Below are 25,361 nucleotides of genomic sequence, written 5' to 3'. Positions count from 1 at the left end.
TTATCTTATTATGGTGATACATAGACACAAAGGTTCAAAGAGAGTGTTTAGGTTATACTTTTTAAATAGAATGGTTGTAACACTAAAAAGTTATTTTTAAAGATGCTCTTTTTATTCTTAAACATGTATTATTTCACTTCATGTGTTATTTGTAATTTATAACTTAATAGCTAAAGAAATAACTAACCGGTTGGGACTGTTTATAAATATCTGTGTCATCTTAAAATAATAAACATATTTATCATAAATTATCTCATGCCAAGAAAATTTATTTTTAATTCCTCTTCTCTGAGTTCATATGGGCACATAGCACTGAAGGGTTAGACGTTTTTGCATATATCTTCAGTTCTAAGCATTTATGAAATAGCCAAGACAGACCAAGTTATAAATAGGTCAGTAACCAGGTTTTGTTCAATCTTTCTTTGATGTGTTTTGTTTTGTCACTGTCTCCCATTATCACAAAATATTTGAGACCCGTCATGTCAGCAGCTATCAGTGTACTTCTTTTAATTCTTGATCATTCAGGTCGACAATACTTGGGACCCTTCATCCCTATGGTTGCTTTACCAAGATTGTCGCCCTGCATGAATGTGCCATCAGAAGGTTCCTATTGATTGGCACTGCATAATTAGCATAGGTTCTGGAATTAATGAACTCCCAAACATTCCAGATGAACACAATTAGTATTAAACAGTACTTTCTCTGAAGTACTGAGACCAGGAAAGCAGTAAATTGATGGAAAGCATAGGGTCATCGGAAGCCTAAATTTACTATTGAATTAGATAAATATTTTTAAACTTGTACTCTGGTTTGTGCTTTCCATCCTGCAGGAACCTCCTTAAATGCAAAGTAATAACTGTCTTCCGTGTGAATATGAGGGTTTATGAAAGAAAGAAGGCTAATTGCAGAGTGGAGACAATAGCCCTGTCTACCTATAGATACAAGAGGGAAATTCAGAAAACATGGAGCTGAGGGCCATTTCTAACATGGGGAATTAGGAAAGAAAAAAAAAACAATGATATTACCTTCTGTCACTTTGACCACCTAACTTCCATTTAACAGTGATGCCAGGTACTTCTTCCAGTACCAACAATTGTTAAGGGTCTGTTATAGCACAGGCTCCTCTTTTGAGGACTGATGTTGGGTAAAGAAAGGTTTGACAGGTTCAGACCAACAGCTTCAATGAATGAGGTAGGAAGCCCAGGAAAAGCTGGTTAAAGATAATGTGTTATTAATAATACCAAGATTAACAAAAATTGAACTTCAGTTACTCAATAGCTATGTTTATTTTAAATGATTGAAGAACTTCAGATTTTATCCTTTTTTTTTTCTTGAGAGATGCTGTGCATGAACATGGGCAAGGGAGAGGCAGAGAAAGAAATCTTAAGCATGGCCACCTCCAGCACAGAGCCCAATGAGGGGCTCGATCTCACGACTGTGAGATCATGATCTGATCCGAAATCAAAAGTCATATGCTCAACCGACTGAGCCACCCAGGTGCCCCAGAACTTAAGTGATTTTAATTGGCACATGAACCATTACATGTTATGGCTATGGTCTCTATGAAAAGACTTTAATATCATCACCTGTTTTATTTATTAAAAAAAAAAAGTAGGGACACCTGGGTGGCTCAGTCGGTTGAGCATCCAACTTCGGCTCAGGTCATGATCTCATGTCATGGTCGGTGGAGCATGTGACTCTTGATCTCAGGTTGGTGAGTTCAAGCCCCACTTTGGGCATAGAGATGACTTAAAATAAGAATAAAAAATTTTTAATTGAAAAAACTTCAGTAACTATTTTACTGAATTGAAAATTTTAACCTAATTGTATTAAAATTAGAAGCTAGCCTTCTGTTAGGCTGTTTATATGCTGTGGTGACAAATCCTTTCAAGTTTCATTATCTGTGGTCAGCATTTATTTTTGACCCATGCGGCAGCATTTTTAGACAGCATGTCCAACCACTGTAACCACAACAGAAAGAAAAAAAATTTGCCAAAACCAATTTACTCACTGGTCACTAATCAACCAGTCAAAAACTAGAAGGAAGTAAAATAAAGGACAAAAAGTTTGCATTATGTGACTCTGTGCTAAGAAAACTATATTCTTTTCCTAACTATACACTTACTTGGGTCAAGAGTGTCTCCACGGACAAGTAGCACATATACATTGTTTGTGAGGTGAAGAATAAACTGTGTAATGTGAACTTCAGGAGTAAATTCACTTATAAAATTGCAATCACTTATTTAACATGGAATCCAAAAATAATTTCGAAAAGACTTTGTTTTGTAGAAGCAGAGAAGTCTCCGGATCAGCCATGACGCCTTGATGGCAAATGGAGATGAGCTAAATATGCAACTCAAAGAGCAGCGTTTAAAATGCTGCAGCCTTGAGAAGCAGTTACATTCCGTGACATTTTCTGAAAGAAAAATAGAAGAGGTAAGCTCCCAAGAGGTTATTAGCCATTAGTTGTGTTAAAACTTCTCTGTAACTGTTTTGAAAAAGTAAAGTAGAGACATTCTAAGCAGCATATTTATTTAAAAATCCCAAACTACATACACGGTGCTTTGAGCACAGCAAAATATAGTCCGTTTGTTATGTGCAAGGCACATCAGTGCTTAAAAATATGTGCCAACATGCTGATATCCACTGTTCACCTAAAGGGTTGATTCTTGAGGAAAAAGAAAACACATTTTGAAACTTACCTGTGGAACCTAACTTTCTCAGCCTTAACATCTTATTAGCCATTTGAGACACCAAGACAAAGGAATACACATCTGTTTCTGGGGAGAAGGAGGGATATTCTGTTCCGCAACATCAGCAATTTTGTGAAATTATTTAATTTTTTTCCTAGGAAGTTGTTTGAAAACTCATCTTTCTATTATTATCACGACTCACATCTCCCAGCGAGCACAATCTCTTTCTGTGTTCTCTTAAATTTGTTCTTGAAAAGAATGAAATAAAGCAATGAAATAAGATGCTTACATTCTGTTCTGATCTTGGGAGAATCTTTACTGTGTCTCATACTTGCATCAAAAGGGAATTATGAAAATGGAAATGAATTTTAAGAGTACTCTGATCCATGGGAAAGGATTGTAACTACACAATATACTGGTGAATAAAACTTTAAACATAAATGCTAGAAAGAAATATAGAGAGCTACATTTTAGTCATAAAGGTATTAATGATAACCCTCAGTTTATTTCTAAAAATGTCATTCATCAGGATAAAGCAAGGTATACAATTTTATTTATTCATTCATTTATTTAAAAGATGTGCTGCCAGCTCTTTGTAAATTCCAGGTAACATAAGAAATTAGGTCTTCAGAGTAAATTGTGCTTAACGCAATTTATTTGAACCACAAACCAAAAGAAAGATTAATCCTTTTGTTTTTAATGGGCCAATTAGAAATTAACACAAAATTAATACAATGATGGAATTCATTGGGGAGGGAAGTAAAAAAATATGTTTCCCAGACTTCATAGCAAACTTTTAACACATTCTTTATTGAGTTTTGGCACATGTCAGCATAAAGCAGTGCATACGTTTCTACTAAATTAAAACAAATATTAATTTCGTGTTTACTTAACAACTTAGAAAAAATCAGTGCTAAATTAAATGCAGACAATATTAGTTGAGTAGTTAGCAGCTGCAATTTAAAAATCAAGACTAAAACATGTTAGCCTCCTCTCGTGTTATTTTATCCCCATGTAGTTTTGATACGATAATCACCTAATGTGTCATTTTCTTTTCATTTTAGTTGCAGGATAGAATTAATGACTTAGAAAAGGAACGGGAACTTTTAAAGGAGAACTGTGATAAACTTTATAACAGGTAAATCATGATACATGTGTTCTCTTGTTCTCTTCTTTAAGATGTTTTATATCAAAGCAGTAGATGTCAGAATATCTAATATTGATTAAAGAATTAGCAATGGGTGATTGTGAAAAATATATATGTATCATAAAAGAAAAATAGAAAAATAAGCTTTTGGGGAGCGTTTGTAATAAGCTCTTTAACCTGAGCAGTAATCTACGACTAGAAAACCGTTATCAGTTTGTATCATTTATTGAGCGTAAACCGTAAGTGAGCAGGCACTTTGCTAAATATTCTTCATATTAAAAGTTTCTCAGAGCAACCTGGAAATGTGGGTATTGTAAATGCCCATGTTAAGTTTATTTATTTAAATAACCTCTACACTCAACGTGGGGATCAAACTCACAACCCTGGGATCAAGAATCACATGCTCTACCGACTAAGCCAGCCAGGCGCCCCTCAAGATAAATTTTTAAGAGCTACTTCAATTTTGTCTTTTAATCTGCTTCATAATTATGGTATTTTAAAAATGAATCCCTTCTGATAATTTTAGAAACAAAATTCTGTACCACAGCTAAGTTTAGTTAAGTGGTACAGATATCTATCTGTGTGCATGTCTAGGTATATATGTGTATTTTTAAGTCTTTTCAGTATGTGATAACTGATAAAGGGTAAATACAGGCTTACATGAAAGTAAATTTAGTATACATACTGGAAGATGTATGTTAGAGCAGATATTCAAAGGTTGCTTCTATTGATAATATTCTGAAACGTCACAAAAGAGCCATCTGATGTACCGATACACTTTTTAATACTGTGGGGTTTTTTTTATGTTTTGTAACTCAATTTACATTTTATAAGGTAAACAAATACCTAAAGAGTATAGAGATAGGCTGTTATTTGTTTTTACTTTGAAAAGATACACAGATTAATGTTAGGCATCATTCCAGTGGCACGGATCATCTATGTTGTTTCCCTACTAGTGTTGATGGTCCTTACACGAAGTGGCTCATGATGTTAAGAGTTATCGATAGCAGGGGCACCCGGGTGGCTCAGTTAGTTAAGCATCTGACTTCCGCTCAGGTCATGATCTCGCATGTCATGAGTTCGAGCCCCATGTTGGGCTCTGTGCTGACAGCTCAGAGCCTGGAGCTTGCTTCAGATTCTGTCTCCCTTTCTCTCTGCACCTCCCCCACTCACACTCTGTCTCACTCTCAAAAATAAACAAACATTGGGGCGCCTGGGTGGCTCAGTCGGTTAAGCGGCCGACTTCGGCTCAGGTCATGATCTCGTGGCCCGTGAGTTCGAGCCCCGCGTCGGGCTCTGTGCTGACAGCTCAGAGCCTGGAACCTGTTTCAGATTCTGTATCTCCCTCTCTCTGACCCTCCCCTGTTCATGCTTTGTCTCTCTCTGTCTCAAAAATAAATAAACGTTAAAATAAATAAATAAATAAATAAATAAATAAACAAACATTAAAAAATAAAAAAATAAAAAACAGTTATCAATAACAGATTCAGACATCAGTTAAAATAATATCTGGGGCTCTCTAGCAAGGATAGACTGGTTAAAAACCTTTATGTGGTTCTGCCTTGGACCCCTCCCAAATCATTTGGCCCTATGGCTTTGTTCTGGCCCCTCTCTCATCAACCCTGATTAATTTTACCTAAAGCATTTATTATACCTCCTTTTTGTTTTTAAGTTTGTTTACTTATTTTGAGAGAGAGGAAGAGGGGAGGAAGAGAGACAGAGAGAGAGAGGGAGAAAGAGAATCCCAAGTAGACTCCATGCTATCAGTGCAGAGCCAGATGTGGGGCTCAAACCCAAGAACCACGAGACCATGACTTGAGTTGAAATCAAGAGTCCAACACTTAACCGACTGAGCCACCCAGGTGCCCCTATATTCTCACTTCTATAGAACAATACAAGGTTTATATTGATATATATCTAAGGATTTGGTAGTTACGTGTTTGAAATTTCCAAATTTCAGTATATAGATCACACAACCACTGCATTGTAGGGCAGAGAAAATAATGTTATCCCCATATTTTAGAGATGAGGGAATCGAGACTCAAGAAACTTAAATTAAGAGACTTGTACGGAGTCACACAGCATTGCTGAGACTCCAGTAAAGGACCCAAACCCAATTCTTTTGACTCTAAAACTTGATTTGTTTTCCCCCTGTGCTTCACTATCTCTCTAATTTTAATTGCATTGGAAAACTGGTTCTGTGGAAGGGAAACATTCATGGAATAATAGAACTACCATACATCCAGAAATTTTTATTGATTTATATTTATCTTCAACATCTTGTAATTTCAAATAATTTAACATGGTCTTAATACAAGAAAATAAGTGCCATTTGGCCGTTACTTATACTTTTCCTACTTCCCTATTTGAGGATTTACTGAACATACCTTCTGGGAATAAAAAACATTAAACTTAGCTGGGAATAATGCATAACTGGAATTTTGAGAGGAACATGTTTTTCTCATATTTACTTTCTCACCGTGAAACTTTATCTTTCCATATTAGAAGATGATCTGAGAGGGTAAATCTGACTTTGAAGGGTTTTTTTTTTTTAATGTTTTATGCTTGAGCTACATTTTTTCCTGTCACATTAAAAACAGACTTCATTATGCTGCTTACACTTGAATTTTGTGTGAGGTATATGGAAGTAAATGTGTGTAATGAGTGTCAAAACATTTTGTGTCCAAAAAAAAATTAATGTCACTTAAGCACAAAACCCAGCAAGCACACATGATAGCAAACAGAACTGTAAAATTCTCTAATACAAATTTTTAAAATATAATATGCTTTCAGAAACAGTTGGAGAAACTTCTACAAAAATCATTGTCATCTTTAAAATTCTTTAAAGCTCTTGTATTCCATGGCACTGTTACCATCATTGCCAACAACTAGTGCTCATCAAAAACTAAATAAAATTTACTCCGTTTGGTTAGTCATAGTGATAGCGTGTTTTTAAAAGGAGAGCATTTGTTTGTTATTCAAAACTGGCTAGTTTTCAGGAGAAAAATATGATTTGCAGATTACATTCTCATCTTCCTTTCCCAAATGAAATTTTGAATGTGTTTATTACTTGACATATGACATATTAGAGAATCATCTGGTAAGATAAAACCCTCATGTTAGTATTTGGAATGAGCCCCTTTAATATGAGAAAACATTTTTGATACAATGCCAAGAAGTAAGTATAACCTTATTTAAGAAATACTCCATTTGAAAATTCAGAATAAACTTTTTTGCAATTAAATCTATGTGGTCAGAGAGAAACTATGCTACGATATTGCAAAGCTGTGCCCATCTTTGAAGTTAGTATAGTTTTAGGGTGGTAGCACTCATGAAGACAATAGTCCTTCAGCTGTAGTATCTATGTATGAATAACCTGGAAAACAGCAAAATGTAGCTTTTACCACCCCTTTGGAACTTCCCTCCCCCAGCCTCGAGCCATCACCATCCAATTCAGATTTAGTCAATTTGGGACAGGATCCAGAGAATCTGTTAGAGGTGGTTTTAAGGAATTAACTCCCTGAGAGACACTAATACCTATTTTAAGAAAAAAAAGACTTGGTCTAGTTTTTGAAGATGGTATTAACCATTTTTGAGAATTGGGTAAATCAGGTTTTTACAATGTAATTAGTAGCCATCTAATATCCAAAATTCAATGGAGCCCTGCTGACCACCCGTAGATTTTCTGGGCTCCCTTTCTGTAAAGTGAGCACCTGTCCCCTGCAGTCTTCTAGGAATCATGAAAGCCCATATGATCAAATATGAGCACTTTGTGCTTCTCAGAAATCAAACTGAGTACATTCGGGGCATTATTTTCTTTCAGTAAGTGAATTATCCCTATGTAAATATGTGTTTAATTTCCATTAGGTCCTAACTAAAGTATCTGTGGATTTCTTCATGGATGATTTAGAGCTTATTCTTCCCTCTCTTTCACATTAGGGTGCCCTTAAACATGGGAATAAATAGAATTTCTTCTGCAAGAAAAAAGCCTTAGGGTGGAGATGAATTCTTTAGCTCTTATTTCAGTCTGATCATGTTGTTGATCAAGAGTGTGTAAGCTGACCCATGACCGCCAGTGGACGTGCCAGTGAGCACAGGCACCAATGGACATTCAGCTGTGGATGGACATTTTCTCACTTCAGCAACATAATGTAACAAACGAAATGTGCACACAGACAAACTATGATATCCCCCCCCACCCCACCCCCAGTTGTCACTGTAGGCAATATACAAAAACATTTTCATGAATAAAAGGTTCTCAAAGACTGTTCTCATATGCAGATTTAATCATGTACACAGCCTTTACAAAGAAAATGGAGCCAGATGTGGTTCACCATTTATAGTTACACAGATGGCTCCAAGCATAGAGGAATACAGTAAATTCAAAAGGAATTCCTCATGAAACTCCAGTGGAATGTAATCCTAAATTTAGAGGGAAGATAGCAGTGGACTAAATTCAGATTGACTTATGCTGATTTACACTAGTATTTTGTGGGTTTGGAAAAACCAGGCTGCTAAATTGTTCTTAATTTAAACACATACAGCTTCTGATGTTTCTGCCAGATTAACTGTTGGTGATCTTTTTGCTGGTACTAATGCTATTGGAACACTACTGTTTCTAATTTTTGGCGTCTGATATAATGTATAATTGTGCCTATTTCATCATGCTAATTTTTTTTTCCGGGTAGTACATGTTTTTAATAATACAAGACACACGCGCGCGCGCACCCCCCCCACACACACACACACATACACACACACCCATATACCCACATACATACATATGTGTGTGTTTGGTTTATATAATTTGACTAGACACAGAAATTATATTTGGTCTTTATTTTTAAAAATGAAAATGTAAAGGAATATTCTTTAATATTTAAAGTGCATATTTTGTTTGGATTTCATTTAAGTCTAGGTAATTGTACCTTTGATCAAATTAACTTAAAATATTGGTATATAGGTTCATGCATTTTTTAAGGTTCCATATGTGAAATGAGAACATTGATAGAAGAAACAGATGTCATATTTAGAGAAACTTCTAGAATTTCATTTATTTTTAAGTTCATATTATTTTAAATGCAATAAAAGCATTCAAAATGTAAAATAGATACATAATTCTGTTCCTTTGAAAGCTATGCCTCCCAGAAAAGTATCTCTTTTGGAATAAAACCTCAAGACTAGCTGGGAGCAGCATTAAGGGCAATTTTCAATAATAAGTTTTTCTTCCATTTGCTTCATCATCAGTACAAAACCAGATTTTATAAATTTTTGTTTCATTTACTGGGTTTAAAATAAGGAGAAGGGTCAAAGCTGCTGATAATTATTCAGTCATATCAAGCTTCACAGATAATAGTTTTCTGCTGAAATACAGATCAAGATCAGTTTTTCCAAAACCTGGCTATCACCTGCAGAAGCTTTATAAAACTCTGGATTCCTGGGCCCCAAGATCTTCATTTTTAAATCTCCCCAAGTGCTTAGTATAGCTGGTCCAGCACCAGTGTTTAGTTTATCAGCATTTGGAAACCACTGGCATAAATGAATGTTGGGATTTAATCATGAGTGGATTTTAACACTGGTTTAAAATCTTCATCATTCTTACCAGGGTGTTCTTACCAGGTTTTCATCCCAATCACATTACAAGTAAAACTTTGTTCTTAGCCTGTTAATGCGGTTTAGTTTTTTAGGACAAAAACTCCATTATCACTACCTCATAATAGCAGAGTTGCCGTCTTGTATTTCGGCGTGTTATCATTTCATGGCTGAAATTTCGTGAATATGGTATTAGCACGGACTCTGTAAAAGTTTGAGATTCTAGAAGTAGAGATCAGGTGGCGAGCCCCTTTTTCTCGGTTTTAAGAGGGTTTGTATGTGGGAGAGAATAGTTTTATCCGAGGCTGATGGCTGAGGTTTGGAACTGCGGATTCCTCTGGAGTATGTACAGTATCTGAATTCCTTTACTAGTCCCACAAAAGCTGCACGCTGCCAACTTTTCTGACTGGAGAGCTCTAAATTAAGGCCAGTTCCTTTGCTCATCCCACAAAGCCTTTCATGTTTCCTAACCGCAGCCTGAGAGAGGCGCCTTGGTTTCAACAGCAGCAGACCAGCATATGTTTACTTAATTCCTAAGACATGATGACAGTGGTCTCTGTGCCACTAAAAGCTTTTCTCTTTCGCGTTCTCGGTCGAGGCTGATCTCCAGGCTCTCCTCTGCATGTCATGTGTGTTTTGCAGTGCCTTCAGTGCTGCCCACGAAGAGCAATGGAAGCTAAAGGAACAGCAGCTCAAAGTGCAGATCGCTCAACTCGAGACTGCCTTAAAGTCTGACCTAGCAGACAAAACTGAAATCCTTGACAGAGTCAAAACCGAAAGAGGTACATACAAAACCACTACTGACTTGTCTCAACAGCCATCCACTTCCATGCGTTTCGCGGTCACTTGAAATTTCCATTTACTCAGCCTCGCGTAGAAGCCCAAGGAATTTTTTTTTTTTTTTTTTTTTGGTCAGAGATACTGTCATTTAGGTGGTCTTTTAATTTTTTTGTTGAGCCTTCTTGTGTTCAGCAGTCAACAAGCATTTCCTGAGCCAGGCACCGTTCTAAGTTCTGGGGATACAGCAATGAGCAAAGCCAAGGCCTTGCCCTCACGCAACATAAATTCTACAGAGAGAAACTGACAGTAATTAAACAAGCATGCCACATGTCAGGTGGTGGCAAGGGCAGTGGGAACAAAAACAAAGCAGTGTAAGATGACAGAGTAGAGAAATAGTTGCTTACTGGTTTTGATAGGTCAAACAGGGACGATCTCTGTGATAATGAGATATCTAAATCTACTCTGTGACAGTGAACTTAAATACCAGGAAGACTTGCCAAGATGTCCCTGCTAAAATAATGATCATTAATAAGTTTCATGTCACAGATCTCACCCCTCTCATCTCAGGGAAATAAAATAATCATAATTAAAGTAGATGTCTGATTTACTAGATTATACACCCAAGTGCACAACAGGGGAATTGAATTATTTGCTTCAAATGTTGTATCTGTTGTTCATCCACTACGCAAACCAAGTGATGTGATAATAAGGTTGCTTCTTTTGAACATTTGTAATTCTGTTGCATGCAAGCGTTTCAAAGTTTAATGCAGGCTCTGTTAAAAAAAAAAAAAAAACAAACAAACAAATTACAAATGTAGTCAGTACTCTATTTATTGATTTAGCTCACAATGCCATATTTTATTAACTATAAGAGAGAGTTTTTTTCCCATTTTGACATCTCTGAAATTGGGATGCATCTTATAAATGATAACATTTTAAAATTATGGTCTGACTTTTTCCAACACTCTAGGAAGACTGTAATCAGAACATTTCTTACAATAGATGTAGTCTTAATTTCAATGAAACATATGTGCAGTATTTATTTGCCAAGTGGTTAAATTTCATGAAAAATTATTTGTGAATTTTTCTCAAGAATATTGTGAGGAGAATGAAATGGTGACATGATTGGTGACCGGGCAGGTATTTAAAAGTTTTGATGTCAAAGATGTATCGTTCCTGATTTTAATGTGGTACTTAACCGAGTACTTTTGTTTAATAGTTGCTCAGTAAATTCTTGTTGACTGAAGGAAGGAGAAGCACTCTATATTCCCCGCTTTTTTCCAAAAACAGATATAAACTGCTCTGAAAAGAAGAGAAATGAAAACAACCTGTCTTATTTCTGTGCTTTCTGTATTTCCCTAAATATCAAGAATTTCAAAACTCTTATCTCTAAACATCTGCATTGGTCTCTGGAAAGAAACTCTTAAGGGAATAGAATCTTGGTGGTCTTTTTTTAAGACCTACCTGTTGTTGTTTAGTGATTTCCAAAGATTCTTTTAAATTATTAAAATTACAGTTGCAAAGTTATTTTAATCCACCGAATCCATTCTTATTTTTTTCACTAGCTTTTGTGTCTTCTTGGATTTTTTGAAAGATTAAAAATAATTCACGTATACCATTAAAAAAATCCAGTGAACAAAAAAATTTCTAGAAGTCACTCACTCCCACACCCCACAAGATAATCACTATTAATATGTTTATGTTTGTCCTTCCAGAGTTGTTTGTATGTGCACAGGTACAGTTTTTATAATGTGCTTTTTGTCTTTACTATGTTATGAAATCGTTCCTTGAGTATAAGTGTAAACCCACATCATCATCACTTATAATGTCTGTCCTGGTTTTCCATGTGAGGATGTACAAAAAATTGCTTAACAATCTTCTACTGATGAATTTTTAAAGAGTTTCAGTTTTGTTAAGTATCATAAACATCTTTCTACACAAATCTTTACACATTTATTCAGTTGTTTTCTTAAGAAGAATTGCTAGTACTGAATCTTTATTTTTAAGTCAACTGTTATTTTAGTTATTTTGCTTGAATACCCGAAGTTTATAAGTCTAATGACTGAAGTTTGGGATCGTTTGGTGAATATGTTACAGTGGATTATAAGAAAAATATTACAGCCTTGAACCATTTTTTTTCTGGGAAGTACTAAACAAACAAAAAAAAATTGAAAATCTCTTTATAAGGAAATCTTTCAATATGTAGAAAGTTCCTTTTTGTCTTACAGATTTTGAAATTGTTTCATTCCACTTTGAAGTCTCTTCACACATTTACCTTTTCATTTGTCGAGTGTTCTTTGCCAGAAGATGTTTCCCTGGCTTCTTAGACTCATTCATCTAACTGGCAAATTATTTTTAGAGAATACTCACCTCTTTATTCAAGGTACAAATTAGTTTCAGATTGTGTGAATATGTGGGGGAAGAATATGTAAATGCAGTTTGCATTTGGTTAATGCTTAAATTAACTGCATGTGTTTAAGGGCCCTGCTTTTGAAAGTTCCTTTCTATCTTTAGCTGAAATGCATAATTCAGCATAATGCATATGGTTATATTGATCACAGCTGAAGATATTAGCACAAAGGAGCTCTGAAAATTGTTTAGTTGGATTGTTCTCCGCACTCTGCTTATTAATGGTGTGCTTGAAGAACATAATTTTAAAAGAGTGAAATGTTATCCCATTTGAATAAAATGCTGTTTAGCTTAACCTGCTTTTTGTCAAATCATAAGGTAAGGAGGTTATTTTTCATCTTGTACAGGATGCTTTGATTTTTCTTATTATAATCCAGCAAGGCTATCTCTTGTTTGAACTACAGCGTCTCCGGGCTTCTTAAAGACCCAGGAGTCGTATCCCCAATAAACAGTTTGAGAAAGGAAAAATACTGTGGATAGTTCTACATAAAATCTAGTAGAGAGAAAGTTACTCATATTCAGTAATGTCTTCCCCCACTAATAAGCTATTTTCCCACTACTAACACCCTAGTTTTAAAAATATCCATGAAACGGGGACATTGTTGACACAGAAATCAGCAAAGGAAGAAACATTTGAATAAGTTCATGTATACCTACTAGCATTTCATTCTCAGAACCCTGCTCTGAAATATTGAAAGAAGAGAGAAGCAAGAGCATGAAAATAGTAATCAGAAAACGCTCTATCTGGGGGAAGGGGCAATAGTCCTGTCCTTTACACTTTACCTCGTCATCAGAACCCCTAACCCGTTTGCAGGCCAAGAAGGAAACTACCTTTAGTTTTATATTTTTCTTACTATATTTACCTTTTTTCTGTTACCTAACCATTTCTATGTAGATTTTTTAACCTAATCAACAGAAAATAAAGTGTTCTGCATTCTTACCGTACTCTGTAACTGAAAAAGTTGTTTATCTCCTCTAATAATTCATATTTACCATTAATCCTAATTTTGAGTTGAAAGACAAATAGTTGACCTTTACCTTCAAAATTTCCAAGTACTGTTCACACTTGTGAACTCTTGTTTAGGTCACTAAATATTAACAAAAGGATAACCTTTTAACTTTTCATCGATAAGATAAAAATGTTTATATATTTGATATTAAAATGTCTCTGCATACTCGAGTCACTTTTTTTTTTTTACTTTTTAGTTTTCCAGGAAATATGTCACATTAAAAATATCCAAATTCAGTCCATTTCTTCTTAATTATGTAATTTACTATTTTTACTTACATGTAGTATATATATCCCAAGTTAAATCTTGGGAACACAAAAGCATTATAAAAGTCAGAAATGTATTTTTGTATAACATGCATTCAGCGTGCAAATGTATTCATGCAAAGAATTCTTGGCAAATGTGTTGACTTGCTTTTTTTAAGAAAAGGAAACAAAAATGTACAACTTGAAGACTTTTGATAAACACAAATCTTTGAAACTAGGATGAAATTAGTGGAGACACTTTGGATGACATGGTTTAGAGTTAGTGAACGGGGAGCCAAAAAGGAGGACACCTGACCCCGACAATGAACTCTGTTGAAGAGTACGCTTAAGAACATGAGACTAAAGAATACATTTGTTAGCTTGCTTTTTTTTTTTTTTTTAAGTTAAGCGTATGTTGAATGCAGGGAGTAAAAAATTCGTCTCTTCATGGATTTATTACTATTTTCTGTAGCTCTGCTCTGTGCTCCTGATTGTGGGTCAAGGCAAATGAGAACCTAGGTGAAAATAACCTATCTCTATTCCTTAACGAGAGCTCTGAGTCCATGTCTTACTAATTAACAGCATGAACTCAATGAATAAAGAACACACATGAATTATTACTGATGCTACCATGCCCGGGCTAAGAATCCTTTCCTCCTATCTTAGCAGATTTGTTCAAAGTGTGGTTGATTAGAATTACAGATTTAGTTATCACCAAAGAAATTATGTTGTTTTACTAAAAAGACTTAATGCTAAATTGGAAAAAGAAAACTCAAGGAAGTCAATTAAAACACTAAAAGACAAAAAAAAAAAAAAAAAACACACACTTTTTTTTTTTTTTTTGCATGCCTTTCAGGACCCTTAATAAGTAAGTAAAAATCATAGATTTAGAAACATATTTTCTTAGGTATTTTAGATAGAATGTTCCTTTGAAGTCCCAGAGGCCCCAATTTCCTTATATTAATACTATGAACTTCAGTCTTCAGTTTTTGATAAGAAACTGGATCATATGGTAGACACATGATCGTGTTCATTTGTTCCTCATTCTCCTGCTGCCTTTGTCTAGGTGCTAGCATAATTTCCTCTCTGACCAGAGCAATGCTAGATCCAGCTTGGTGTGTATCAGGAATTAAATTAATTTTAAATGTGTTCTTACCTCATGCTCTCTTACCTTTCTAATGGCATGGACTTTATTTTTAAGACCAAAATGAGAAACTCATCCAAGAAAATAGAGAACTACAGTTACAGTATCTGGAACAAAAGCAACAACTTGACGAACTTAAAAACCGCATGAAGTTTTACAACCAGGTGAACTATTTTCTTATTTGGGAGATAAACTCCAAATCTGTATCTAAATATTTTATACACAGAGGAAACACTGTACTACAAAGCAAAAAAAGACAAATATATTACTTGGTTTATTAATTCATGGTTATTACGCAGCTTGCATTTCAGAAGGAGATTCTGAATAGTCGGAATGTCTCTTTTACTTAGTTTATTAATTCATGCTATCAGGCAGCTTATGTTCCGTGAGGATAATCTGCATAGTTGGAATGTCTCTTGTACTTTCCATTAATATCTCATTGTGAGCTTTTACTCACTCTGTCTTTTGCAGGACAGTGATATTAATGCTGATGAATTGAGTGAAGCTCTCCTGCTTATAAAGGTAACTTTCTGAACTTCACCATGAATTTCATGTCTACATATAACTGTTTCAGCATAATGATGACCCTTGTCTGTAACCCTTATACTTGGAGAATAAATTATTCAGGAAAGTGGTCAGGTGACATTTACTTACAGCATATACATATTTCATAATGACATCAAAATTACATTAAAATAGACCTCAAAAACTCTTATTTAAAGCACTTTCTCCAACTGTACAAATATTTCACTTTTACACACCTCACTATAAAACTAATCAACAATTTTGTCCTAAGAGACCTTGGTACACCCTATTATCTTAAGTAAAATATTGAATTATAAATGTTACCAGAAGATATTTTTTCAGTTCTAGGATATTCTGTTATTTATAAGAAGACACGAGAAAATACATTTCTTTCCCTTTAGATCAACACTGTGTAGCATTTAATCAATTGAAGAAATAGAAATAAATGTACATGATTCTTCTTCATGTCATGAAGTAATAAACTGTTTTTTGAATTCTCTGTAATTGTTCCAAATGTCTATCTAAATATATTTTCTGTATCAGGATTGTTTTATTCCTGATGGAAAATGGAAATATATCTGCTTTCAATTAATGATTTTTCCTTGCCATATCTATATTAATTCACATGATTATATTTTAGAAACTCTTATTTCAGTAAGAAAACATGTTTCTATTTTAGGCTCAAAAGTCACAAAAAAATGGAGACCTTTCCTTTTTAGAGAAAGTAGACAATAAAATTAACAAAGATCTAGAACGCTCCATGAGAGAGCTACAAGCAACTCATGCAGAAACGGTGCAAGAACTTGAAAAGACACGAAACATGCTAATTATGCAACATAAAATTAATAAAGATTATCAGGTAAGGTGCAACACTAACTCGGGAAAATAGATTTTCCTTAATGATCAACTGATGATTTACTTCTCTAAGCAGTGTTATGTATTATCATCTGTTATAATCTCTTATCATTTATTACCACATGCCTGGAATGTGGCCTCGTAACTAGGTACTCAGAGTCAGTAGTTGAAAAACAAACTATGTTTTCTTTAAGTCCCTGGTTTTAGAGACCAAACACCAGCAACGAATTCACCTTTGCTCGTATTAGCACATTCTGCAAATGGGTTATAGTTATCCTGAAGTCCTGCCACAACCACGTGTGATTGTAGCCTGTAACAAACGGGAAAATCACCTCCATGGGAAGAGATCTCGGGTTTTGTTAATTTTACTTCTGATTTATGAACATTGCCAAGCATAATTTTCTAAACCGTGAGCTGTTTCAGAAAACCATGGTTTACAGCTCCTGGTATCTCCAAGATCTAGGAAAATGCTTGTCATGGTCACTTTAAAAAATGAAAATGGAACTAATCCTAAGTATTGAGACTTGTTATCTCCTCTTTATTAGATGGAGGTTGAAGCGGTGACCCAGAAGATGGAAAATTTGCAGCAAGATTATGAACTCAAAGTGGAACAGTATGTTCATCTTCTCGATATCAGAGCTGCACGCATTCAGAAACTAGAAGGTACGATGCGCACAATTCGTCTACAGTAACTAGACGAGTAGAGTTTACGACAGTTGAAAATGTCGTCCAAATCTACACTCACGATTTCTTTTTGCTCTATTTTTTTTTTTCCAATTCATAGCTGTAAGGAGAATTTACCAGAGAGGTTGTTTTTATCTGATTCTTTTCCACTCAAGAATTTTTAGTAACTTTCTACTGCTTTTTGGATCCAGTGTTGCAGGCTTGCAAGATTGTTGCAAGATTTCAAAGTAGTTTATGGAGCACGGCAGAACTAACTTTACCACCTCATTTCGAGTTTCTCTTCTCAGCAAGCGATGCCTCGCAGCCAGACAAGTCTGCTTGCTCTTTGTCAGATTCACCTTTCTTGGTCCTGCCACTGGATCTTTGTCCCGCCTAAACCTCCTTTATAGCCAACGTACGCCCTTTTTACCCTGCTTCGAAATCTAACCAAATGCAATGCACGCCTCTGCCAGGAAGCTGGCTCTCATCACTCCTAACCATTCATGCCTCTACTTGAAATGCCCTTACAGTGGTTTCCAGACTTAGGCAAGTATGAAAATCATGTGGGAAACTTGTTTCAAATGTAGCTTCCTGGGCCCTATCCCTGGAGATCCAGAGGCCCGTGATGCTGCTATATTTAGAAATCCAAGCGACTCAGACGCAGGTGCAAGGCCACACTTTGAAAAACACTGCCTCGGTACTCCCCATCCTTCCTCTTATGTACTCGGAAAGTGTGTTTGGGGACTGTATTATGGAAGTGTTCTTTAGTGTTGGAGTTTCGCATGTTCCCTGTGATGGCAGGATACGTTCTTCCATGCCAAGTACTCTGTCTCTCTTTCATGTCCCCTGCCGTACAATGTTTAATGTGTGGATCTAGGCCAGCAATAATTCTACACTCTGAAAAATCACTGAGGATCCCAAGGGCCTCTTGCTTCTATGGGTCATACTTACTATACTTCTAGTAAGAATTAAAAGTGAGAAATTTGGAAAATATTTATTTTATGTCATGCTAAAATAACAGTAGTAAATCCGTTACATGTTAACATAAATTACGGTATTTATTTTTAAAAAGCTGTATTTTCCATACCAAAAAAAAAAAAAATAGTAAGAAAAGTTACACTGTTTTAAATTGTTTTCCTTTTTTTTTTTTAATTGTTTGACATTTTTACAAACTTTTTGGTGTATACCTTAATAGAAAACAGCTGGGTTTTTAAGCCTGCTTCTGCATTCAATCTGTTATGATATCACACATCATGTAGAGTTTGGGAAACTCCATTGTACACTTGTGAGAGAATAAGAATGAAAAAGGCAAATGACATGTCAGGGTTGTTTTAAAAATAGTTTTGACCTCACAGACCTCCAAAATCCGTTTCAGGGACCCTCAGCATTCCCAGACCACACTTTGAGAACCACTGCTGTAAGCAGAAGGGTTCAATCCGCCTGAACAGGGTTTTCCAGCAGTCAAAGAGCAGTATGTACCTTTTATTTCAAGTAGTACTCAATAAAAATTTGCTTAATAGAATTCTCCTGAATCACACAGAGGTCACGTAGCTTGGGATTTTCATTCCTTTTGGTCTCACTAAATCTTCACCAGTATGTATTATCAGTTCCCAATATTCATTGATTCATCCCATAAACCTGCTCAAGCTCCTCCTGCATGCTAAGCAAAGTGCTGGTCAGTGAGAAGCCAAATAGGAAAGAAAGCTCGGGTCCCACCCTCAGCGAACTCAGAAGATGGAGCAAGTAAATAGAGTATCCCTTACCGGGAAGAGTGGGAAGCCAGGAAACGCGAAAGATGCGGAGGAAACGTTGAGGAGAGATGCCTACTTACACCTGAAGACTCGGGGAAGACTGCCACGCAGTAGGTTTGGAGTCTCCGAAGGCTAGAGAATTCACCGCTAAGTAAAAGCAAGAAGGGCCTTCCAGGAAGTAGAGGAGGCAGGTAAAAATGCCCTTAATGTGAAGGGCTGCCATTCATTTGCAAATGAATGGCACCGCTCCTGGTTAATAAGGGGAGGAGGATCTCCCGGCAAGGCTGGAGAAAACCAAGTCACCCAGGCCCTGCTTGCCACCCTGAGGAGTTTTGTTTTTGTTTTTAATTTTTTTTTATGATTTATTTATTTATTTATTTTGAGAGAGAGAGAGAGAGAGAGAGAGAGGAAGCACAAGTCATGGAGCCGCAGAGAGAGAGGGAGAGAGAGAGAGAATCCCAAGCCGGCTCTGCACTGTCAGCACAGAGCCCGACGCGAGGCTTGAACCCACAAACCGTGAGCTCATGACCTGAGCCGAAGTCGGACCCTTAACCGACTGGGCCACCCAGGTGCCCTTGCCCCCCCTGAAGAATTTTAACCTTAATTACCTACCTAGAAAACCACTAAGCAGTGTTTAAGGTAGACAGTAATACACCAGAACTGCATTTGGGAGATTATGCTGTAGTTACTAGGAAGAGTGAATAAGATCTGAAGGAAGGAAGCACTTTGGGTTCCATAATAATCTGGGTGGTAAACACTGGGAGTGTAAGAAAGGTAGCATTAGTGGACAGAGAATGAACAGGAGCAAATTTGTAACGACTTAGGAAACATTGTTGAATACCAGTGATGTGGGGAGAATTAAGAGAAAGGGAAACTAGAATGATCCCGTGGTATCAAGCTTGGGCAACTGGATGGATGCTGACATCAGCGCCTGAGATTCAAAGTACAGAAATAACTGGAAGAGTCTACTCTTCGGTGTCAGATGCATGCTATTTTGGATATATCGAGTTTGAAGTGCCAAGGGGATATCTAGACAGAGGACCCAGCAAGGCATCAGATCTCTGGGTCTGGAATTCAGGAAATAAATCTGAATTAAAAATAGAAAGCTTAGGGTGCCTGGGTGGCTCTGTCGGTCAAGCGTCTGACTTCGGCTCAGGTCATGCTCTCGGGGTTCATGGGTTCGGCCCCACCATGGGGCCCTGTGCTGACAGCTCAGAGCCTGGAGCCTGCTTCGGATTCTGTGTTTCCCTCTTTCTCTGCCCCTCCCCCACTCCTGCTCTGTCTCTCTCTGTCTCTCAAAAATAAATAAACGCTAAAAAAAAATTTTTTTTAATAGAAAGAGGAGAGTCTTCAGCATATTTATAGTAGCAGAAGTCATAAAAGGGGGAGATTACCCATGAGAATATGTCATCTAAGGAGAGGATAAAAACAGGACTCCAGCAAATGATGAGAAAAGGAAAGAAACCCTAAAAGAATGACACGAGAGGTAAAAGGAGAAGCCGGGTTGATGATGAATGACATGGAAACCAAGGTAGGACAGAGGTTCAAAAAAGAGAAAGTGATCATCAGTGTCAAGGAAGGAAAGAAACCACCTAATACAAGGACCAAAGCCCATTCAATCTAGCAATTAATTCATTCCTGGTGACCTATTCTGGAGCAGTTTCCTAAGAAAAGTAAGGCAGATACTATTCGCAAGAAGTTGAAGAAGAGTGTCTGTTAGATGTGGAGTTGTAGACTCCAGTATACATTATTCTTTCCAGAAATGTGGATATAACATGGGGATAAAATGTGTATCTAGAAAGAGATACATCTGTGGCTCCTGAGTGGCTCAGCTGGTTGAGCGTCTGACTTTCGATTTCAGCTCAGGTCACAATCTCACAGTTTATGACTCTGAGCCCCACCGTGGGGCCCCGAGCTGACAGTGAGGGGCCCTTTTTGGGATTCTCTCTTTCTCTCTGCCCCTCCCCCGCTCACGTGCTTGCACATGCACTCTCTCTCTCTCAAAACAAACTTTAAAAAAAAAGAGATATATCTGTTTAAAAAAAAGAGCTTTGTAGAAGTATAATTAACATACTTTAAACTGCACGTGTTCAAAGCATACAGTTTGGTGAGTTTTGGGCCCATGGATACACTGTGAAACCATCACCATAATCAAGACAATAAACATTATCCATCACCCCTAAAAGTAGGAAAGTATGTATTTCAATAAGCTGAAGGGAAGGAGCCAGCAGAAAGAGAAATCAACTTTAAAGGAGAGAAGGTAATAAAGCAGAAGCAGAGGAACAGGAAGAATCCAAATATTTACCTCAGCTGTACTTTCAAAAGCCTTTTCTTCTTTTTTTATTTTTCCTCTTCCCTGGTACAGGCTATATTCTAACTTGAGTTGTAATTTTGTTGTTAATAAGTGATGTCAAAACCAAGGACGAATTTTTGTATGATACAGTATTACTCACAGAAAAACAGTGTGGTCACAGAATTTAAGATTGAGACTCTTCACCAAAAGCACTTCGGCTTCCTACCACTTCAAAAGCCAGTTTGTATCTTCATATGTCAATATTTAAAAATATCTAAACTGTGTGTCTTCTCTTGCAGCCCAATTAAAGGATATTGCCTATGGCACCAAGCAGTATAAATTTAAACCAGAAATCATGCCAGATGACTCTGTTGATGAATTTGATGAAACCATTCACTTAGAACGAGGCGAAAACCTATTTGAAATCCATATCAACAAAGTAACCTTTTCTTCTGAAGTTTTCCAGGCGTCTGGAGATAAAGAGCCTGTCACTTTCTGTACCTATGCTTTCTATGATTTTGAGCTACAGACCTCTCCCATAGTGCAAGGCCTCCACCCAGAATATAACTTCACTTCTCAGTATCTTGTTCATGTTGACGACTTATTTTTACAATACGTTCAGAAGAATACTGTCACTCTTGAGGTCCACCAAGCTTACAGCACAGATTACGAAACACTTGCAGCTTGTCAGCTGAGATTCCATGAAATTCTAGAAAAAAGTGGTCGAATATTTTGCACAGCAAGTTTGGTTGGTAAGTACAATCTTATAAGCTTTGGATGTGTGAGTCACTAATTTGGTGTATAGGTTACTATGATGCTCTACATTAGTATCTTTTCTCGTACGGATTCAAGATCCCTTGAGGCTGTTGGACAGTGTTCTCTAACTGAGCTGCCCAGAATAGACTGGACTATCCTAAATGTCATTGAGGATATCAGTGCGATGGCTATTACTTTTTTAAAAGCTTCTAAGTACATGTATTTATTTACCGTATCGATACCCTTTTTTGATCAAATGTTAATTGTAGTACATTCATCAAATATTCTGTAAGATCATTTGTTATCACTGTTAGCAGGCATTGGAAATACAGGGGTCGGTACTAAATAAGACAGAGCCCCTGCCATCGTGTAGCCTACCTTCTAGAGGGGAAGACAGGCCATAAAACAAATATATATCTCATCAGATGGAGAAAAATGAACAGGATAAAGAGAGAGAGAGAAGATGGCGAGCTCAGACAAAGGCATCCCTGATGAGTGACATTGGTAGAGACCTGAGTGAAGATCCATGACAGGATCCGGGGAAAGAATGTTTCATGCAGTGGAAACACCAAGTACCAAGGTGGAGGGACAAGCATGACATATTGGAGGAGCAGCGAGAAGGCCAGCGGCTAAAGCAGGAAAGCGATTAAAACAACAGAAGGATGACTACACAAAATAAGGCCGTCAGAGGAAGGCAAATAGCATATGATTTCACTCCTGTGTGGAATTTAAGAAACAAAACAAATGAGCAAAAGGAAAAGGAGGAGGGGCGAACCAAGAAACTCCTTACTGTAGAGAACAAACTGATGTTTACCAGCAGGGAGGTTTGGGGGGGGGGGTTAAATAAGAGATGGGTGTGACGGAGGCACGTCTTGTGATGAGCACCAGGTGTTGTATGGAAGTGTTAAATCACTAAATTCTACACCTGAAACTAATATTACACTGTATGTTAACTGGAATTTAAATAAAAACTTTTTTGAAGATACACTATAAAAAGAAAAACAGAAAACCAAGGGGCACCTGGGTGGCTCAGTCAGTCAAGCATCCGACTTTTGATTTCAGCTCAGGTCACAATCTCACAGTTCAAGCCCTGTGACAGTGCGGAGCCTGCTTGGGATTCTCTCTCTCTCTCTCTCTCTCTCTCTCTCTCTCTCTCTCTCTCCCCCCCTCCCTCTCTCCCCCCTTCTCTCTCTGCCCCTCCCTTGCTCTCTCGCTCGTTCTCTCTCTAAATAAGCTTAAATAAAAGAGAAAAACTATGGAAGGACTAGATCATGCCGTAAAAACTTGTAGGTCTTGTAGGTCATGGTGAGGAACGTGGAGTTTTTATCTCTCGGTGATGAAAGTCATTGGAGAGTTTTGAGGGGGGAAGTGACATGATCACACATAGATTTTATTTTTTTTAATGTTTATTTATTTATTTATTTCTGAGAGAGAGCGAGCGAGCAGGGGAGGGGCAGAAAGAGAGGGAGAGAGAATCCCAAGCAGGTTCCATGCTTTCAGGTCTGGGGCTCAAACCCATGAACCGTGAGATCACAGTTAAGAGTCGGATGCTTAACTGAGCTACCCAGGTGCTCCCACATGTAGGTTTTAGAAAAGCTGCCTTGGGTGCCGTAGGGAGAAGAGTCTGTAGGGGCCAAGAGAGAAAATAGGACCATTATCAGGCTATTGCATTAATCTGTGGAGAGATGATGGTGGCTTGGATTCAGATGGTAATGAGCGAGGCACCTTGGTACAACCTGGCTGAGTTAGTTGAGCTTCAGGTTCTTGATTTCAGCTCAGGTCATGATCCCAGTGTCGTGGGATTGAGCTCCAAGCTGGGCTTGGAGCCTGCCTGAGATTCTCTCTGCCCTCTCCCCCCAACTCGCACACTCTCTCTCTCTCTCTCTCTAAAAAAAAGAAGAAGAAGAAGAAGGTAATGAGAACATTGACAAATGATTATTTTCAATGTATAGTTAGTTAACTGTTCCTTTAAGACTTGCTTATCAATTGTATGTAAGGTAATGAGAGAAGTGGAGGGCCAAGATTTCTGGCATGAACACCAAGGAGAATTGTGAGGCCGTTTATTGAGGTAGGCCTGAGAAAGGAAGGCCTGAGGAAGAAAATCAAGAATTCTGTTTGAACAAGTTAAGACTGACCTGCCTATTGGACAGCCAAGTGGAAATGGCATATGGGCTGCACTAAGTAGCCCAAAGGTCAGGGATAAAGATATGAAAGGGGGAGTCATTACCATATTGAATATATTTTAAGCCTTTAGCCTAGGTTATAACACATGGACAATGAATGTACAGAAAACAGAGAAAGTGGCCAAGGACTGAGCCTTGGAAAACCACAGAATTTAGAGTTCAGGAGGAAGAAGAAACACCAGCAGAGGAAAGTAAAGAGTAGCCAGTCACTTAGGAGGCAAACCAAGAGTATACAGTATCCTAGAGGCCAAGTAAAGAAACCATTTCAGAATGATAAGAGGGTGACTTAGCTTCCGGGGAAGGATTTTATTTTATTGATTGATCACAGGGGTAACATAAAAATCAAAGTCAAAAAATAAAAAAGTGAAAATTTTTGCCATAAAATCTCTCTCCCACTCCTGTCCCTCAGCTACCCTAGGCCCCCTCACCAAAGGCTACAAATTTTAACAAAGAAATTTTAAGCATATACAAGCAAATATGTGTATCCATAGATATTCTTGTTTTAGGACTTTTTTGTTTAATGATAGCAGATTCGAATAAAGTATTATATGTTGATGAGGATGATCCATTAGCGAGAAAGAAACCAATGAAGAGAATGGGGAAATAATGTTAATAATATGGTATGTTTAGGAAAGTTTACATATAGAATATCCTCTGTTCACCAAATATTGAGTACTCATTATGTACTAGTCCCTCTGGTAGGAATGTATCAATGGAAACCACAGCCCTGGCCCTCAAGAAACTTAAGAGTGCAGGTAGAGAAATAGGCTGGTGAATGGACAGTTATGTGAAAAGAGTCAATGTTCTAATGAGAGGATATCCTTCTTCTCTGGGAAGGAGTTCTTAAGTCCCCCAGGAGCTATAGGGGAAATCTTCACAGAGGAAGAGTGATGAAGAGCTGCCTGAGTCAAAAGGAGCACGGAGGGTGTATGGGGACAAACATCATGCAAGCATGGCTTGCATATATTTGGCACAGCTGTGGCATTTATCCCTGTACTGGTGGCACAGTAGAGAAGTGGAGAGGTGCCAAAGATCTCTTGGAAGTTGAATCACAATGTGGAGTATCACATTTATAATTTTGGGCTTTCATATTGTATCTGTCAGTCTACATTGAGTGCAACTTATTAAAAACAAGCTACTGTAGCATCAGAAAGAATCTGTGGAGTATTTAATACAGTGTTTAGTTTTTTCTTTATATTTTAGAAGGATCGAAACAGTATAAATTGGAATATCTCAAGCATAATTTGACATAGTTCTTTAATAATACTTAACATACAATGAAACTCATGCTTGCAGAAGTAACTTTATTTTCTTC

At 37.1% G+C, this 25,361-nt stretch overlaps 1 protein-coding gene across 9 annotated transcripts in view; it reads left to right on the top strand.

Moving 5' to 3' along the window:
* RPGRIP1L (RPGRIP1 like) overlaps positions 1-25,361 on the top strand; it is a 122,978-nt gene that overhangs the window by 23,146 nt on the left and 74,471 nt on the right. For all 9 annotated transcript variants that reach the window (XM_042918165.1, XM_042918166.1, XM_042918164.1 and 6 more), the window contains 8 exons: positions 2,290-2,436; positions 3,758-3,831; positions 10,075-10,214; positions 15,078-15,184; positions 15,492-15,542; positions 16,225-16,404; positions 16,946-17,063; positions 21,407-21,859. In XM_042918165.1, the coding sequence (XP_042774099.1) occupies positions 2,290-2,436; positions 3,758-3,831; positions 10,075-10,214; positions 15,078-15,184; positions 15,492-15,542; positions 16,225-16,404; positions 16,946-17,063; positions 21,407-21,859 (1,270 nt within the window). The remainder of the gene's footprint in view (positions 1-2,289; positions 2,437-3,757; positions 3,832-10,074; positions 10,215-15,077; positions 15,185-15,491; positions 15,543-16,224; positions 16,405-16,945; positions 17,064-21,406; positions 21,860-25,361) is intronic.

This window comes from Panthera leo, chromosome E2, assembly GCF_018350215.1.
Source record: "Panthera leo isolate Ple1 chromosome E2, P.leo_Ple1_pat1.1, whole genome shotgun sequence".
NCBI classification, from domain to species: Eukaryota; Metazoa; Chordata; class Mammalia; order Carnivora; family Felidae; genus Panthera; species Panthera leo.
Note: the sequence above shows the minus strand (reverse complement) of the source record. Positions and strands in the feature narration are given on the sequence as shown.